The sequence below is a fragment of the Acomys minous genome (genome assembly GCF_964271855.1).
Source record: "Acomys minous genome assembly, chromosome: 12".
Classification (NCBI taxonomy): domain Eukaryota; kingdom Metazoa; phylum Chordata; class Mammalia; order Rodentia; family Muridae; genus Acomys; species Acomys minous.
In genome coordinates this window covers 17828898-17846696 of record NC_140493.1, presented here as the reverse complement: position 1 = coordinate 17846696, position 17799 = coordinate 17828898, and the positions used below count along the sequence as shown (strand labels likewise).

The following is a 17799-nucleotide window of genomic DNA, read 5'->3' as shown; positions in this document are numbered from 1 at the left end:
TAATGGTGGAAGTTCCCAGCACACCTTGTATTTGCTTATGAGCTCCTACATTTTGTTCCATGATTTACCAACCTAATCTTAGAGCTTCAGTGTCCTGTCAATGAAGGAAAGAGGTGTGCATTGGAAGTGGAAGCAGGAAGCACGGTCTTTTGTTGTAGGGGAAGGGCTTGGGGACCGCCATTGCTTACTTTATGTCCTTGAGGATGCAGTGCAGTCAACTCAAGTAGCCACCATCTTGGGGTGAAAGTTCAGTGACCCCTCAGGTATTTGGTGACTCTGACAAGTGGTCAACAGTGTGTCAGGAGATGCTGCTGAAGAACCTGGGGCCAGACTGTGAAAGGACCCATCTGTTCACTGCAACCACCTCCTAGATTTTATTCCTCAGGCCACAGCTTCTGAACTGAAGCCGACTGCCTCCCCACAAAGGCTGAGGGCAGGCGTGCAGGGTTCCAGAAGCCCACGTAAGCCTGCAACAGAAACTTTTCCACTTCCACATGTGCACTTGGATGAGAAGTCAAGCAAGCAAACATCTGGAGCAACTGTCCTCGGCAACCGAGGTGGTGAGAGCATTTGGCATGTTGGGGTCAAACTTTAGAATAAACAACATTGTAACAACGCAGAAGACACATGCTGCAGGGAGGAACCACTTAGGCTGCTGGACTTTCCCACGTGAGTGCTGCTGCAAAGGGCAGAAGGGCAGCTGCAGAAGCAGGAAAAATAGAGGATAAAGTTAGCAAGATGAAGATGTAGGGACCAATGGGAAACTGGAGGCAATGGAGGCCTGTGCAGCCAACAGCGGAGGGAAACAGCCAGGAGATGTGAGCAGAGACCACATCACTCCAGAAGCCACCTGTGCCAGGCTTTGCCACACCCACCATGTATCCTCCCACCTCCAGTCCTACAAGGCTTGATGATCCCACTCAGAGCATGACTCAGGTCCAAGAGCGAGCTCCAGCTCACAAAATCCATAAGGTTTAGGGATAGAATGTGAGAGTCGATGTCACGGAGAACTGGTGACGGCTCAAGAATCCCCAAGTCCTCTGATCCCTGAACACAAGCGCCCACCACTTGTCACCATCCCAGTCTTTTTCCTGTTTACAGAAGAAATGCCTACAGAGGTACCAGTGGTGTGTACACAGAGCCTCTCAGTGGTGTGCAAGGATGTCAGTCCTAGCCTCGGCTTCTAAGTAAGTTTCACAAACATTAGCCAAGTCCTCCAGGGGCTCCTGCCTGGTCATCCCCACCACTGGCTCCTTCTGTGACAGGGAACTCACACCTCCAACTCAAGCTGTTCCATGCCTAGAGGAGTCTGGTGTGAGAGGAGCCCACCTTTTCCTCAGGTTGGTAAATCCGGTTCTTCCATCTTTTATGAGCTATGGGCTGACTGCTGGTGGAGAGAAGGAGGGAGACTCACCAGCCCTCAGCCTTGGCATTTTTCTCACGAGATGTTCCGTTAGGTTAACACTCAGGATGGTGCCTGCCACCTTAAGATACTGCTACACAAATGTTACTGTTTTAATGAATGAGAGTGTTCAGGGGAACCAATCGCCCACACCTGTGATGAACATGCAAGTGGGAGAGAAAGGAACAAATGACATAATTTAAAGCCTAAATAAACACCACAGCTGGTCTATACTTTGAACACCCACATTCTTAATGTCAGTGTGGACACCCAGTGGGATGTCACTGCACTGTCATCAGACATCAGTGCACTCGGAGGAAGTATGTCCATGTCTCCATGTCACCATGTCCCCAAGACAAAGACTTGCTAGGGGCTGGGGAAGCTGCTCAGGAGACAACCACTCCCTGGCAGACAATAATATCAAAGTCATGGCTCCCTTGATCACAACATTGAGTCAGATGAGCAGTGGCTACAGCCAGACTATCTCCAGAGAATAACCAAGTTAGCACTTCAGGCTACTCTCAGGACCTCTGCCCTGCTCAATTTGTCTCGGAGGCACCCCCAAAGACAGAAAGGAGGGCCTTGGATACCACAGACTTGGCAGCCGCCAAAAGAGTCAGATGATGACACAAAGGGGTCTATACACAGGAAACTCTTACTCTGCCTTTAAAAAGAAGGAATGCCTTTAATCCCAGCACTCGGGAGGCAGAGGCAGGCGGATCTCTGTGAGTTCAAGGCCAGCCTGGGTCTACAAAGCAAGTCCAGGACAGCCAGGACTACAAAAGAAAAAAAAAATGAAGAAGGGGCTGGAGAAATGGCTCAGAGGTTAAGGGTACTGACTGCTCTTCCAGAGGTCCTGAATTCAATGCCCAGCAACCACATGGTGGCTCACAAGCATCATAATGTGATCTGATGCCCTCTTTTAGCGAGGAGGAGGAGGAGAAGAAGGAGGAGGAGGAGGAGGAAGAGGAAGAGTAGGAGGAGGAGGAGGAAGAGGAGGAGGAGGAGGAGGAGGAATTTTTTTCTGGGAGGAGGTTGTGCATGCCTTTAATCTCAGCACTTGGGAGGCAGAGGCAGGTGGAACTCTGTGAGTTCAAGGTCGGTTCAGTCTACAAAGCGAGTTCCGGGACAGCTAGGGCTACGCAGAGAAACTCTGTCTCAAAAAACCAAAAAGTAGAGCAAAACAATAAACAAACAAACAAACAAACAAAAAGAAGGAAATTCCCATTCCTGTTTGCACACAGACAGGCCTGGATGGCACTGAGCCGCATAAAATAATTCAACGTGTGGTCCTTTATCTGAAGCCCTCTGAAGGAGTCAAACTAAGATGCAGACGGTTGAATGGGAGCTGCAGGGTGCTGGGAGGGGTGGGTGAAAGGCTGTTTAGTGTTGACAGGAGTTTCAGCTCTTAGCAGATTTGGGGGCTCTGGAGATGGGTAGTATCAGTCACACAACAGGCTGAATGAGCACCACATATCCATCAACAGTGAGGTGGTCTTATATCGCCTACACTGTGTCACTATAAACAGTTTCAAATCTTGGGTTTTCTGCGAAGTAGGTAATAAAGCTTGCAAGAGTAAGGCAGAAACTTCTGCAATCTGCTGTTCCCTGCCCGTCTCCCTTGCGCTGGAATGGACCTTGGGCAGGCTCCCACCACTTGGAACCTTCGGGTGTAAAACAGAAAGAATGGTACCACTGATCTGCCCAGGAGGAGCCAAGCACTAGAAACCCAAAGCTAAAACACAGGAGGCCTGAGCCAACATGCCTGCCTGCTCTGTCAGCCCTGCTACACTGTCACTCTCACTTGGTTCTGACATCTGCCCTCCAGCAGGTCCTAGGTTGTCCCTCAGTTGGGACAGTGGGTGAAGGCTGCATAGGAGAAACAGAAGCCCCAAGCAGGGTGCTGCTGGTGACTCTTGACAATGACAGCAGCAGTGGGGGTAAAGCCAGGCCACTGCCTCTTCTGCCGGGGTCAGTGCAAACCCTGGCATCCCCTTCTCCTAACCTATAACCCGTACATGTGCCAGGCTGAGGTGACATCCATGGTTCAGGTCTACCTGGAACCTTGGACTATAACCTTAACCAGAAATAGGGCCTTTGAACCTCACCTTGTTGAGGTCATCCTAGGTCAGAGTGGCCTCTAAACCCAAAAGACTGGTGTCCTCATATGAAGAAGGCAAAATGGCACAACGAAACAAATCTGTGGCTATGTGTAAGGAGCAACAGGCTGGGGCTATAGCTCCATTCACACGTAGCTTGCTTGACATGAGCAAAGCCTTGGATCACTCAATCCCTAGCACAGAATTTGAGGCCAGCCTGGGCTACATGAGGCCCTTTCTCAAAAAACAAAAACACAAACCAAAAGAAGGAAAGATGACAGAAAGCACTGAAGAGATAACACAGCTTGTGAAGACGCAAGCAGGGGCTAGAATAAAGTGTCCATGAGCTAAGGCATGACAAAGACCAAAGCTGGAACAGGTGGGAGGGCTCCTTCCCTGGGGCCTCTGAGAAAACTCAGCTCTGTAGATACAGTAATTTCAGACTTCGGGTGCCCAGAGTCATTAGCTATGCTCACTGTTGCTTCAAGCCCCAAACTATATCCATCTGATCGATACCCAGAAAACGCACAGCTGAGGAACAGAAGACAGCAACTGGATGAAGTCTCTGGGATCTGGCAGCCCCAGTCCAGCCCTGAGCAGCTCTTGTTCCTATCCTGGAGGCTCCGTCTATCAACCTCTCTACTATGACTCCCCACTTACAGGCTGCTGCTGAGCCAGGAGTTGCACACCCCCCTCTTCCACTGCCATCTCCAAATCAGTGTGATTGTAAGAATGAAACACACATAAGAATACTCCAGTCCAGGAAGCACAAGAGAATCCACAAGGCAGTGGGCACCACTTGTGGGACCCCAGCTGGGCGAGGGCTGCACACTTTGCCAGGCCAGGCCACCACCCCTCTGTGCAGCAGTCCCAGGCTAGAGAGTCCTACCCCCACCCCCAGCACCCCCATAGCATGTTTATCTTTTTTATTGATTAAATAAAGCCTAAAAGAGACAGAGCCTTGGGAAAGCACGGGAGGGGCACACACACACACACACACACACACACACACACACACACACACACACACACACACTCTTCTCTTGAGTCACCAGGGCTGGGCCATGAAGGGGTGGGGGATAAATTACTACGCAAGTCCAGGCGCACTGGGATGTAATAAAATGTGTTGCTAAGATACAAGCACCAAGGAAGTTCATTAAAGGCTGCTTTAACCCCACTGCCAGACTCTTCCTCCTTCCAAGGTGGCTTATTTGGTGCCGTCCCTTGTGTTTATAATTAGATCCACAGTGCGAGAGGCCTGTGCTGCCCATTCATGTCCACTCAGCAGAATGCATTAATAAAATAACTTAGATATGCTGACCTGGGCCTCAGTGTTGGGGTAGAGCTGCAGGTCTATTTTACTTAAAAAGCCTCACTCACTGATCTAAATGGCTAACGCCCTGAGGAACCTCAATGGCTCTGTGGTTACGCAATCTCTCTGGCTACGCTGTGCTCGGCTACGCTCAGCCGTCCTCGCCTCGTGGGATCTCATACGGGGATCGCAGAACGGTTACACCTGGGAAGTTCAGACACACCACAGTCTCCGAACACCTTAGAGTCTCACGTTTGCAGTCTCAGTGGGTCAGCCCTCGTGTTCTCTTAAGTAGCCACCATGAGATGCTACCACGGGACAAGAGGTTGAGGGAGAGAAGAAGTCACGTCTAGGCTATGACCCAGCCCAGTGGAGCTACCAGAAGGTTGACCCAGAGGAAGAAACCCGACCTTGTCTGATAGATCAAGCAGCTGCCTACCCCAGCGAGGCTCTGGATGAGGACAGCCAGTCCTCAGGGTTTTCTCCCAGGTGTGTTTGGAAGCCTGCTTCCAATGCACCGACTGACACATCAGGCACCTTCACTTCGCACTCACAAAGCAGGTATATGAGGCCATGTCACAGGCCCAAGGGACTATGCTGAGGTGTTCCCTCCCATCTGAAGTTTGGGAACCCAGGTTGCCATTTGGCCAGAATCTCCCTGTTAGGGAGAAGCACCTGGCCTTGGCCACGGTTAACAGTCATGGCCTCTTCTCCTCTAGGGTGGAGTGTGGCTTGACAGCACAAGTCCCCCACAAGCTCTTCTCGAAATGGTGTCAATCCTGACCCCAGCATGCAGGGCTAGGGGCTGATTTAAAACGGGAAGGAGAGCCTGGCGTAGTGGCGAATGCCTTTAATTCCAGCACTCAGGGAGGCAGAGGCAGGCGGATCGCTGTGAGTTCGAGGCCAGCCTGGTCTACAAAGTGAGTCCAGGACAGCCAAGGCTATACAGAAAAATCCTGTACTGAAAAAACCAACCAACCAATCAATCAATCAACCAATCAATAAATGGGGGATGGGAAGGGAGTAGCACAGCAGAGAGGCATCCATCCCTACCTCAGCTCTCCTCTCTACACTCACTTGTCCTCTGGCCATATTCCTGACCCTGCTCTACTTGGCCAGAGTGCCTGCCGCCCCCTAATTGTCATGTTTCACTTGTGTTGGACTATCACCTGCCTGAGGCTGGCAGCACCACCTGTCCTTGTCCTGTCACCATGTTGACCCAGCACTGTTCCGCATAAGCTAAATGTCAGCATGTTCAGGAGCCATGGCTACTGCAGCCTTACCCCTGCCCACACACTCAAGAGCGTGTGCCCCTGAACACCCACCCACACTCACAAAGGTCAGGGGCACACCAGGGAATATGCAAAAAGGGCTTAAGACATGGAGATCTGTCACCCCAGTGTACTTCCAGTCCCCAGTGCTCAACGCTCTGTGCCTCAGCCTCAGCTTTAAGAAACCAGCTACGGTGGCTCTCTGAACACCTTTCAAAGTGCCCACATTTGCCATGATGCCTGCAGCTGTGACAACCTTACACCATGACCACACCAGTGGCTAGCATGTGCCTTTTCTTTCTTGGCCAAGACAGATTGGAGGGTGTGTGTGTGTGTGTGTGTGTGTGTGTGTGTGTGTGTGTGTGTGTGTGTGTGTGTATGCCACAGTATGAGCAGATGGACCTCTCACCTAGCAGCAGCTTGCCCTGGCACACATGTCACCACCAAGCAGCATCATTAAATCTAGGTGTGCAACACTCCACTGATTACGGGGATGCTGCCCGTCACCTGGTGAGCTGTATCTCACGGTTTTAGGCTGGAGTCTCCGATATGTATTTTAATGACACTCTGCAGTTTGTTTATATGTGTAGATTGTCTGTCTACCCAAATGACATGAGATCACGGCCCCCTTCCTCCCTTCCTACTCTCCTATTCCATCCCTGGCCTGTCCCTTTCCAGGGGGCAGAAAGCTTCCTACAGCTTGTCCCAGTGACAGCTTGCTGGGATCTCCAGGCAAAGCCATCTCACCAGACCCCCACCCCTCACCTACTGCTGCCATCTCTTAAGACATTGCTACACCCATTGAGGGATCAGAGAGTGGGTCTCTGCTAGTTCTCTGCTTCTAGCACCTCTACTCAGGGAGCTTACCCTCTCACAGGCCCGCTGTAGACCTCTATGCCCAAGTGTAGACTCTAAATGCAGCATGGTGTATGCATAGGCTGGACGACAAACAGGGACACTGGGGCTAAGGCAACCAGCCTTCACCTACAGTGCTGGAACTAATCTAAGCCAACAAACTTCACACACAACTCTAGATGGAACACAGGGGCCCTGCCCACGATGCCCACTTCTTATTTGTGTGGTTTGGAAGTCTGCTGCCACCAGGCATCTAAGAATCACTTTAGCCATGAGTGCATCACCTGGGGACCCTTTCTTGGTGATCCTGTTGTCAGTCAAAAATACAAGGACATCCCACATAGGACCTACTATCTGAAAGCAGCAGCTTCTAGCAGAAATAAATATAGGACGCCCTTCCTTTTGGTTACAATGTGGCAGGTGAAGACTACACCTTCCAGTTAGTTCTGTTCCCTAGACACAGACCCCAGGCCCATTCTTACCCATGGCCTCAGTTTCTCCTTTGTGAGAGGATGTGTCCTCCAACATCTCCCCCTTGGTACTCATATCTGATACATTCAGCCATATCCCACTGGCCGTTTCTGGAAGATGCTGGGAGACACCCTTATCTACCAATTCCCAAGTCTAGCATCCAACTCCAGCTGTGCTCAGAGGAGTATAAAGACTTAGAGCATCTCTAAGTTGCTAGCCGAATGGTGGTGGTACATGTCTTTGATTCTAGCACTCAGGAGGCATAAGCAGACGAATGTCTGAGTTCGAGGCCAAGCTAGTCTACATATTGAGTCCCAGGTCAGCCTGAGCTACATAGTAAGACTGTATCAAAAGAAGAGGACAGGAGAGGGGAAGGGAGGGGGGAGGGGAGGGGAGAAGAGAAGACACAACAGTGTCTGCATTCTCAGGCTGTCAGTTCTCTGTCCCTTGCAATGTTGTTAACAAAGCAACAGTGTACTCAGGAGGCAGAGGCAAGCGGATCGCCATGAGTTCAAGGTCAGCCTAGTCTACAAAGCGAGTCCAGGACAGCCAAGGCTAAACAGAGAGACCCTGTCTCGAAAATCCACCCCCAAAACAAAACAAAACAAAAAAAAACAACTCCCTCCAAAAAACAACAAAACAAAACAAACAAAATAAAACCCAAAGCAACAGTGAGAACAGCGCCTCCTTTCAACTGCCCTGCCGCACTCTGGGAACCAGGCCCAGCATGTGAGACACTGGCCTTCACCCATCCTTGGGACCCCACTTCGAGACCTACAACAGCTGCTTTTTCAGGCTGAGGGTTTGACTACCTCCAGGACACCCCACCCTCCTCCACATCCCTGTGGATGCTTCATTTCCTTGTCTTCAACAGGACAAAGGCCAAGCCCCGTCCCCCAAAAGCACAACCCAGCTGAGAGCTAAGGCAAGGCTGCCTGTTATTGACCATCAGAAGGAACCAGAAAGAAGCTGCATCAGCAATTTCTCCCACATTGGAGACACTAGATCCACAATGATAACCACAAGAAAACATTCTTAAGGAAGTATGCTTGTCCCTTTAGAGAATAGAGGCTATTTCAAAATTAGAGGAGCCAGCCCACCTTAAAGCAGAGCAACATGTCAGCTGCCATCAAAAAGAAAATCCCAAACCCTGCAGAGAAGGGCTCAGGCCAGGGCTGCACAAGCACAGTCAGATGTTAGCAGCAGGCATTGTAGGGGCTCATCAATAGGTCCAGGGGCTGTCCACTCCAGTCCTGCTGGCCGGGCCTCCCAACCCAACCTGCCACATGCTCCCTAACTGAGACTCTAGGACTTTTTCTGTCTGTGGAAAAGTCCTATCGTGACCAGCAGAATAATCTCTGGCTGGTGGGAAACTATGCCCAACTCATGATCTCCATTTCTCTCACCTGACTTTCTCTCCAGACTACACACACACACACACACACACACACACACACACACACACACACACACACACACGTCTATCACCCCATGTAGCCAGTAGTCAACACCCAGAGCGTCTCCACTTACTAATGTGTGACTCCACATACCACTCAACGCCCCTGGGCTTCAGCCTACTCCTGAATAAAACTAAAATTATCATCAGTCCTTCCTCCAAGGACCAGGTAAGGGACGAGTGAGAAGGAGTGGGAGACGGAAGGGGCTCCAAGGCACAGGTGTCCAATAGGCAATGCTGTTTAAAAAAAAAATGGCAAAGCCTAGAGCTTCTGCACCATCTCATCCAATAGACTGCTGTCTCTTTAAAATCACTTTATGAACCACTTGTCCTGTACTCTATGGTCTTCACAGGCAGCAAGCTGTTGATTTCCCCCTTTCTTGCTGAGGAACACTGAGTGGGACAGAAGAGGGTTCCAAGGCTGGAGCTGATTTACAGATCTGCTCAGTCTGAAAACCTGTGACATAGACCTTTGCTATCCGCCTCTTAAAGACACATGAGAGCCTTCTGAGAAAAGGAGGGTAGGGGAGAGCCAGAGGGACTGCCACACACCCTAGGAGGCCTCTGGAGCCCTCCCCATAGGTGACCAGAGACCCTGCTCTGCATCAAGAGCCTCACGGCCAAGGGTCCTCAGAACGAGTGACATCTCCAAGCAGAGCACCAGCTCACGTGCATAAGCAAAATAAAAAGACTGAGGGACAAAGGCGTCAGACAGAGACCTGCTCCATCGCAAGGCGAATCTCATAGCCAGGAGCTCTTCTAATGAGGCATCGAGGGATTACCAAAGTTATTATCAGCATCATCTCATTGAAAAAATTCAGGCTTAATTGAAATCAACCACACAGTTCTGACAGCAGGTGCTTTTGAGAGGCGAAAATATCAAAGTGAACTCTCTAGATGAATTGAAAAGGGTGCCACCACCAGCAGTCACCAGCATCAACTGTCCCCAGGGATGGCAAGTGCATGACACCTCCCACAGAAAAGGTACACTTCTGGAACAGTCTATAGACCTGCTGGTACATCTGGTTTCCTTCAGGAGGCTGAAAGCCAGGTCCAGTGGAGAATCTCAGAGCAGTCCTGTCACTCACTCAAAGTTTTCCTTGACTTTGGGGTTCCTATGAAACTTTCCCAACCCCTGTCTTACTTCCTCCCAACCCCCTGGTGGGGGTGGGGTCGGGGGAGTGGGGTCTCATCCTTGCCCATAGAAGGAAAACAAAATGCAAAGAGGCAGAATGGCTTATTCAAAGTGGCCTGGCCAGAGCAGGCCCTGGGACTTGAGGATTTGCGGAGCGAGGTAAGTTTCTATGCAACTTGTCATACCCAAGAGTGCTGAACATGTCCCCCCAGAGGATGCCGATGCCACAGGCAATTCCATTGTCCATGAGTTTCCCTTCTCTTATCTGTTCAGCAGAGAAGACTGGCCAGTCCAACTGAACCCAAGATCCAAGAACACCCTGAGAATCAGATAGGAAGGTGTTTGCCTGAGAGCCCATGTGACAGCCTCTTTAGGCACAGGCAGTACAGTAAGGCCCCGTGCATGTGTCTCCACCTTCTTCGCCAGTGCAAACTCACCTCAACCCAGAGAGAGCTCACCGCTTCCTCGGCTACCGAGAACTGAGTGACTTGAGTCAACCTCACTGGGCCTCGAGGAACAGATAGGCACACCTACCTTCCCAGCTACTGATGAGCACACTCATCAGTAGAGGCCATATGGAGGTCCTCCACATCCCCAGCACTGGGCAGGAGCCCTTCACACACCTGTGGGATCAGTTGGCTGGAGCATTTACAGCAGAGACCCACTATGCTCTTCCAACTGCAAGAACCAAGTTCAGAAACAGGGAGATTGGTGCATTCACTCTGTCAGAGAAAGGCATTAATCTATACTCTGTGTGTGTTTGTGTGTGTGTGTGTGTGTGTGTGTGTGTGTGTGTGTGTGTGTCTGTCTGTCTGTCTGTCTGCCTGTGCCCATATACCCATACAGATCAGCTGAACATGCCCCAGGACTCAATGATTGAACCCCTAAATTAGGATAGGCAACTAAGAATTAGAAGAGGAAGTCTATAGCCAGGACTATATAGTTAGATCTTGTCTCAAAAACATTAAAAGCAAATGGAAATTCTCCTTTATCCCTGAAATGCCACTTCAGAGAATGAGAGTGACACTTAATTTCCTGATCTCAAAGACCCACGGGGCTGGAGAGCTGGCTCAGCAATTAGGAATGCTCGCCGTTCTTCCTTAAGGACCTGGGTTCATCTAGGCACCCATGTGCCCTCTAACGCCAGCTTCAGGGTATCCAATGTCCCCTTCTGGCTCCAACAGGCATCTATACACATGTGTCACGCACATACAACCCACTCAGGGGAGATGGCGGGGGGGGGGGGGGGGGAGGAGCTGAAGAGTTGGCTCAGCAGTTAAGAGCATTTGCTGTTCTTCCAAAGGACCTGGGCTCAGATTTCAGTTCCCATGTTGCGCAGTTCACAACCACCTGTGACTGCCCTCCTCCCTGGGGTTTAACTGCCAGGAAGACCACCAGCACCCTGCCTCCTACTCACAAGGTTTACTCAGGCCACCAGCCCTACCTGGCTACATCCGAGTTCTGAGGACAGACACCTTCTGGAAGTTCTTCAAAACTCCGCTATCCACAGCCCACCTTGTCACGGTTCCAGAGAGCGGGTCTCCCTCTTTTCTCGGACCGCTCGTTTCTAAGACGTGCTTTAAAAGTCTACCATTCACTGTGTGCTTACCCCTGGAAACATCAGATCATCACTGCTATTTCCTCCCCACCCTGAGACAAACATAGGGCGGGGGCTCCCTCCCTACGGAGCTTACAGTTTAAGAAAGAAAACCATGCAAGAGGAAGCCAGTGGACAGCCAGCCAGCCAGCCCCAAAGGCAGGGGTGTGCTTGGGGCACAGGAAAACTGCAAAGGAGCGACCAAACTGTCCTGTACTAAGTGTGGGAGCTGGAAGAAGTGGACAACTCCTTCGGAGAATGAACAGTAGGGGGCACCCTAGGGTTCCATTCAGGAGCAAAAGTGGACCACTGAAGGTTTTGAGGCCCCAAGAGTACTGCGATCATAGCCCAAGTTATATAAGTCACTACGATGAACATATTAGGAAGGGCCGGGCAGATTCCAGGTGGCAGGTAGGACACACATGCCCATCAACAGGTGAACGGGTAAGCAAAATGTACTGTATCCACTTCCAACATGGCGGTATGGAGGGAAAGGGACCAAGTGTGAGCACAGACGAAACATGCATAGTTACAGCTGCATTCCTAAGAAGGTCCAAACCAGGCAGCTCTCAGACAGAAAAGCAGAAGTGGCACGGGGCCAGGGAGAAAGGCAGTGCCTAGCTTCCAGGGGATGAAAATGCTCGCAAACAGACCCGTAGCAATGACCCAGGACCTTCGATGTAGGAAAAGCATCAAACTTCCTGTAGGTGACTGGGATAAGAGACTTGTGTTCCCCAAGGCACACAAGAGAAAAGGCTTCTGAAATCTTCCAGGAGAGGACAGCCCTGAGGAGATCCAGTGGGAGAAAGCGGCTCTGTGGGAGAGCTCAGGTGGGAGGGAGCATAGATCCAAGCACTTGCAGGGGCTGCTGTCCAAGTGCTTTCCTGCAGAATAAATCACGGACCCTTTCTCACCGCTATCTTCTCTTTAGTGTGTAACCATGCTGTTCCAACACAGACCCGCCTTCTTGCTTGGAAGGAGATTGAAGCTGACCTTTCTGGAGCACAAAGCTCAGAAAGAAAGAAAGAAAGAAAGAAAGAAAGAAAGAAAGAAAGAAAGAAAGAAAGAAAGAAAAAAGCCCCTTCAGCCTCCCGTCTTGTGGTGAGTGCTCTCAGAATCAAGGAGCACACAGACTCAGGTGTTGAGCCTCTCTGGTGTCTGACCTAGAGAGTGAGTCAAGACATGACTCAGGGCCCTGGGCACCTGCTACATACTTCCTTTCAAGAAGACAGATTTTTATCGCCACGCTTGAAGACAGCCCACTCGGAATGCACAGTCCATAAAATTAATAGATCAGGTGTTGCCCCAGACCCCAAGTTCACCTCCAAAATCTCTCTGGCCAGACCACAGGAACTCCAACTGCAGCTCAGACAGAGGCTAACCCTGCTCAGGCTGGGCTGAGGGAGGTTGGGTCAGGTGAGGCCACCATTAGCTTTAAAAGGCTGTACAGAACTCCAAAGGAGTGGGAAGAGACTCCAATATTTATGACATGCCTGTTATGTACAATGCAGATTAAAATGTTACTGCATCTCAGCATGTGCTGAGTAAAAAAAAAAAAAAAAAAAAACAAGAAAAAAAAAAACCACTGGGGCAGCTAATAGAGACTTCACACAGCATGCCTGGAGTTCGTCCTCCTCCAGGTCCAAGACCCACATGGCAGGATACCTGTTCTTTGGGGTCACCTCCACACCTTCCCTCCTTCTCTTGGGGAGGAGGACATGAACGCCCCTTGAAAAACACAAGGTAGGTAACCAGATACTTTGTATTTAACCCCAAGACCTTCCAATGATGGGAGAAAACCCGGATGCAGAATTTCTCTCCCTTCCTTTGAGCAAGCCACTTCTAGTTGTCCTTTCAAACGTGTCTTTATTTCTAGAAGTAACTAAAAAGCAAAACAAAACGTTCCAGTGCCAAGGGCTGGGAATTGCAGGAGGGACACTGTCCGGCCATTACCCTACTGCTACTTTGTGTCTAACAGAAGAAGTTAACAGGCCAGATGTCCCCTCACTGTGTAGTTCATCTCCTACCTGTGAACTTTCCATTGAAACTGAACCCTTTTATTTCATATTCCAAGGGGCCCCCCCATAGGAAAATATCTCTGGAAGTGGAAAGGCTAAGATTTTCTCCAAGTAACTCTATGGAGAGGCTGTACCTTTAAATTCTTCCTTGAATTAAAACACACATGATACTACACCTGACTTATAAAAATTTTTCACCCTCACCCCTGCAGTGCAACTCCTCCTGAGCAAGTTTTGAGGTGTCCACGACGATCTCATTCAAAACTCTGACTGGATTTTTAGTCGCCTCTGACCTTGTAAATCCAACTGCCCCTAGCAAACTGCCAATCACCTCGAAGTCCCCTGCCGCCCCGCCGCCCCCCCCCTCCCCTCCAGAGGACAGCACGGAATGTTAAAACCACCAGCTCATCGCATAGGTGAACTCAGAGAGCCCGCTGCAGCCAGCGTGGGAGAGGCAGGCAACTCTATTAGCATGCTGAACCGGGCCTCGGGGAGCCCCCTCCTCTCCCTCTTTTATGAGCCCTTGTTATATAAAGGCCACAAAGAGAAACGGAAAAGCAGACTTGCTGTCACAAACACAAGTTCTTACAGCCAGGCCAAACCCTGGCTGCCTACCAGACGTTATTTTTAGGCATCTAAACGAGAGACATTTTTAAAAGGCCAGAGAACAAAAGTTTTTCTGGCTTCCTTTCTTTATTTTAAAGCACTCACACAAAAAGATGGAGGCACTGTGCGTTTGCAGGCAATATTCCCGAGTTTAAATTTAAAGGCAAAGACGTCCTGGGGGTAGGAGGGCTCCTTCCCCAGCCCCCAAGCGGCAGCTTCTACCTTCAAACAGGATTTTTCAAAGATTTCTTTTATGGTCTTATCTAAATTTTGGCATGTAAGATAATAAACAACTATTCAGTTACTATCAAAAAATTTAAAGCCCTGAAATAGTTGCCACTATACAGAGGAAACGATCGCACGTAAGCTCGGAAAGAACCACTTCAGATAGTGTAACTACTGCCAAGAAGGGCCCACATAAAAGAGACATTGTTGCAAGCAAAGGCTCCTAGCATTGGCTTTTCCCTTTTAAATCTTCGACTCCCAGCCTAACACTCCACAACTTCGCGTTTTACTCAGGCTATCTCATGGTTCCACGTTTTCTAGATTTTTTTTTTTTAAGTATCTGGTTTAATTCTACACACTGATTAAACATCTTTGTGCTTTGCGGAAAAGGGTCTTCCAACCCCTCCCCCTCCAAAAATGGCATCGAAGCAATCAAAATGGTAATGCCGGGCCTGGGTCCCCTCCCCCCGCGAACTCCCCGACTTCGCCGGGGCCGCGCGCAGGCCCCCCTCCGGCGGGAATGGAAGCTTCCACTCGTGGACGGGGGCGCGCAGCTGGGGGGTTGGGGGGGCTGGGGGGCGAGCTCCGACAGAAAGGAGCAAATGCTTGACTTCCCCGCTTATGGTCCAGCTAGGCGCCCCCTCTGCTCCTACGCGCCCCCCTCCCACCACTTTGCAACTTTAAAGACTCGGCCTGGAGCACAGACCTACGAGCCAGTGTGTCTTCCCAGGGGACTGCGGGCTACCGGCCGCTGAGGAGGCAGGGGAGCCCCTGGGCTGGGGGAGGGGAGTCGGCCGGGCGGGGGTCTCCGGGATGCCCTAGTCCGAAGCGGGCGGCAGCATTCCGAAGGAAGCAAGAGCAAAGCCCGTACCCGGGCGGAGAGTGGGGGGAGGGAGGGGCGCGCCCCCGCCCGCCGCCTCGGAGACCCGGGTGCACCATTGGCTGTATTGCTCAAAGTTCTCGGCCGGCGGCGCGCAGAGGCGGGGGCGCGCTCGGAGGGGGAGGGGCTCGGGGGCGCGCAGCCGGCCGGGCTCTGGCGGCGGCATCTGTTCGTGGTGCTGAAACCCAGAGCGCTGAGCTCAGCGCAACTAACTCACAATGGACAACTTTTCCTCGCCGAGGGGGCGGCGGGCGCGCACCCCCATGGCTGGAGCTCCTCGCAGGTCCCCATATCCCCTTTCAGGCACAAATATCCAAGTTGGGGCAGAACTGGGGGGTCCCGGGGCGCCTTTCTTTTGTTCCCCAGGAGCTGGCGTCAGGTTCCGATAAAAAGTGAGGCCGGCCGGATGGTCCGGAAGGGGCCGGCTGGGAGAAGGATTACCAAACCAGGCCGGCCGTGCCACGAGGCTTCCAAGGAGTTTGGGGTGCAGGCCCGAATTGCCGCCCCCTTGCGTCCCCCTCCCACCGCAGCAGGGATCAGGGGATGCCGAGGCCGGGAAATGTCCACGTTCCCAAAACATGTCCACCGCTCAAGATGGACGCCGGCCCGGCGCCTCGGAGGTACAGAGCGGATCTTTTGGCGGCCGCCCGAGCCTCGCGCACCCCTCAGCCGCCGCCAACCAGCTCTTTCTATCAAGAAAGGGAGGACGACAACTTTGAGAAACGCAGCCAGACCCCCAAGGGAGTTGGTGCGTGTGGCGTCCGCGCGGGTACTTTTTAGGGTGCTTCTAAAGTGCCCGGCGACCCTCCGTGGACCCCGGTCCTCTGTGGGGGACAGGCTCCCTCCTTACTTGTTTGTCGCTGAGCGCTGCGATCCGTGGCTGCCTTTCGTGGAGCTGCTTCTTGAGGTCGCCGTTCTACGGAGACACAGAGAAGTGGGCTTAGCCTGACCGCCTGGGGAGCGGGGGGTACAGGCGAGCCCCGAGCCCTGCACCCCCACCACCCAATGCCGGGCGGGCCAGGCCATCCGCAGCACGTCCCAACTTTCCGGGGCCGCTTCCCGTACACCGGCGACCGTGCAATGTCGCGCGGAGCCGCTTACCTGTGGCTGCCGCCTCATTGGGGCAGCTCCCGGGGCGGGGCGGGGGCCGAGGCCACCCGGCGGCGCGCCCCGAGCCGTGCAAGTTTGCAGGCCAGGGTGCGGGTACGAGTGAGTGTGAGAGTGTGTGCCGGGGGAGGGGGGACGAACAAAGAGCCAAGTAAACACGGCGAGTCCGTGTCGAGCAAAGCTCATAAATATTCAAGTCGCGTCCTAATCTCCCCAACACACACACGCGCACGCCGCAAAAACGTTCGGGCACCGGCCGCCACGCCGCCTCTCGCCAAAACTACTTTTGCTAAGAGTGAGGGTCGGTGGCAGGCTGGGCCAGAGCCGGAGGCTGGGAGCGGGCCTGTCATGCACCCCGTTCCCAAGACAGTTCTAGAAGGGTCCCCTTTCTCGGTGCCAGAGTTGTGCAAACGGGGCGGCGACGAAGACGCCGCGCTAGGGTCCCACGAGCCCTGGACCTGGAAACAGTGCAGGATTGCCGGGGTGCGAGGGGGAGAGGGAGACCCAAGGGTACATCCCAGCCCCGGGACATACTTCCAGGAGGGAACCTGCTTCCAGCATCCCTGCGATCAAGAGTTAGATACGGAGCTCGGGTCCCTCTGGCCTCCACTCCCCAGGTCACTGCTGCGCCCCAGCCCAGGTTCCCGGACCACCTACCTGGTGGCGCGTAAGTTCCACCGCTAGCGCCTCGGACCGGCTTTGTAGCTCCATCGTCGCAACTTGGGCAGCACTTTGCGCTCACTTTGGCCTGAGCTCCCGGGAAGTTGTGCAGCTCCGCAGAGACCAGACCGAAAGAGCTCGGATCTGGCGTCCCGGCACTAGGGGACACGAGTCCCCTCCTTCACCGCCGATTAGAAAGGGGGCTGACGATGGGGGAAGAAAGGGGAGCTGGCGCCCAACTCTTCCGGTTGCTGCTAACTTGCGCCGGGTGCCCGGGCTGCCCGCGCCGCCCGGCGCATGGCCCCCCGGCGCCGGGAGCCCCGCGCAGCCCCCTAGCGCGCGCCCTGCTGCTGCCCGCGCCAGCTGACCGCTGGCAGGGACTATATTTCCTCCGGCGCGCGCGCCTGGATCTCGCTGGGGCCGTGGCAAAGTTGTGCCTCGGCACGATGCTAATTCGGCAGTGCCCGGATGGAGCGGGCCGGGGCGGCAGGGGGCGGTGCCGGGAACCCGCCACCCGCCCCGCCCCGCCCCGCCGGCGCTTGCGCACTGCGTGCGGCCCAGAAATCAGCTCGAGGAACAAAAGTGACGGCTGAGCGGAGCGCAAAGTCGCAGCTCTCAAAACTGGGCGCCCGCGCGATCTTCTCGGTGCGCAGCCAAAAGAAGGGAGAATCAGGAATGCTCTCACAGCCCCATTCCGGAGGCGAT

General features: G+C 52.8%; 1 protein-coding gene across 4 annotated transcripts in view; it reads right to left on the bottom strand.

Annotated features, from left to right (window-relative positions):
- The window catches only part of PHF21B (PHD finger protein 21B), a 74304-nt gene extending 56780 nt beyond the window's left edge, over nt 1-17524 (bottom strand). For 2 of the 4 annotated variants that reach the window (XM_084749769.1, XM_084749771.1), the window contains exons 1-2: nt 17092-17524; nt 16178-16243 (exon numbers count right to left, since the gene is read on the bottom strand). In XM_084749769.1, coding sequence (XP_084605895.1) covers nt 16178-16243; nt 17092-17145 — 120 coding nt within the window. In that variant the 5' untranslated portion in view covers nt 17146-17524. Of the gene's footprint in view, nt 1-16177; nt 16244-16428; nt 16592-17091 lie in introns of those variants that run through there. The other 2 variants (XM_084749770.1, XM_084749772.1) reach the window with 2 other exon arrangements.
- Between the last annotated feature and the right edge of the window lie 275 nt (nt 17525-17799).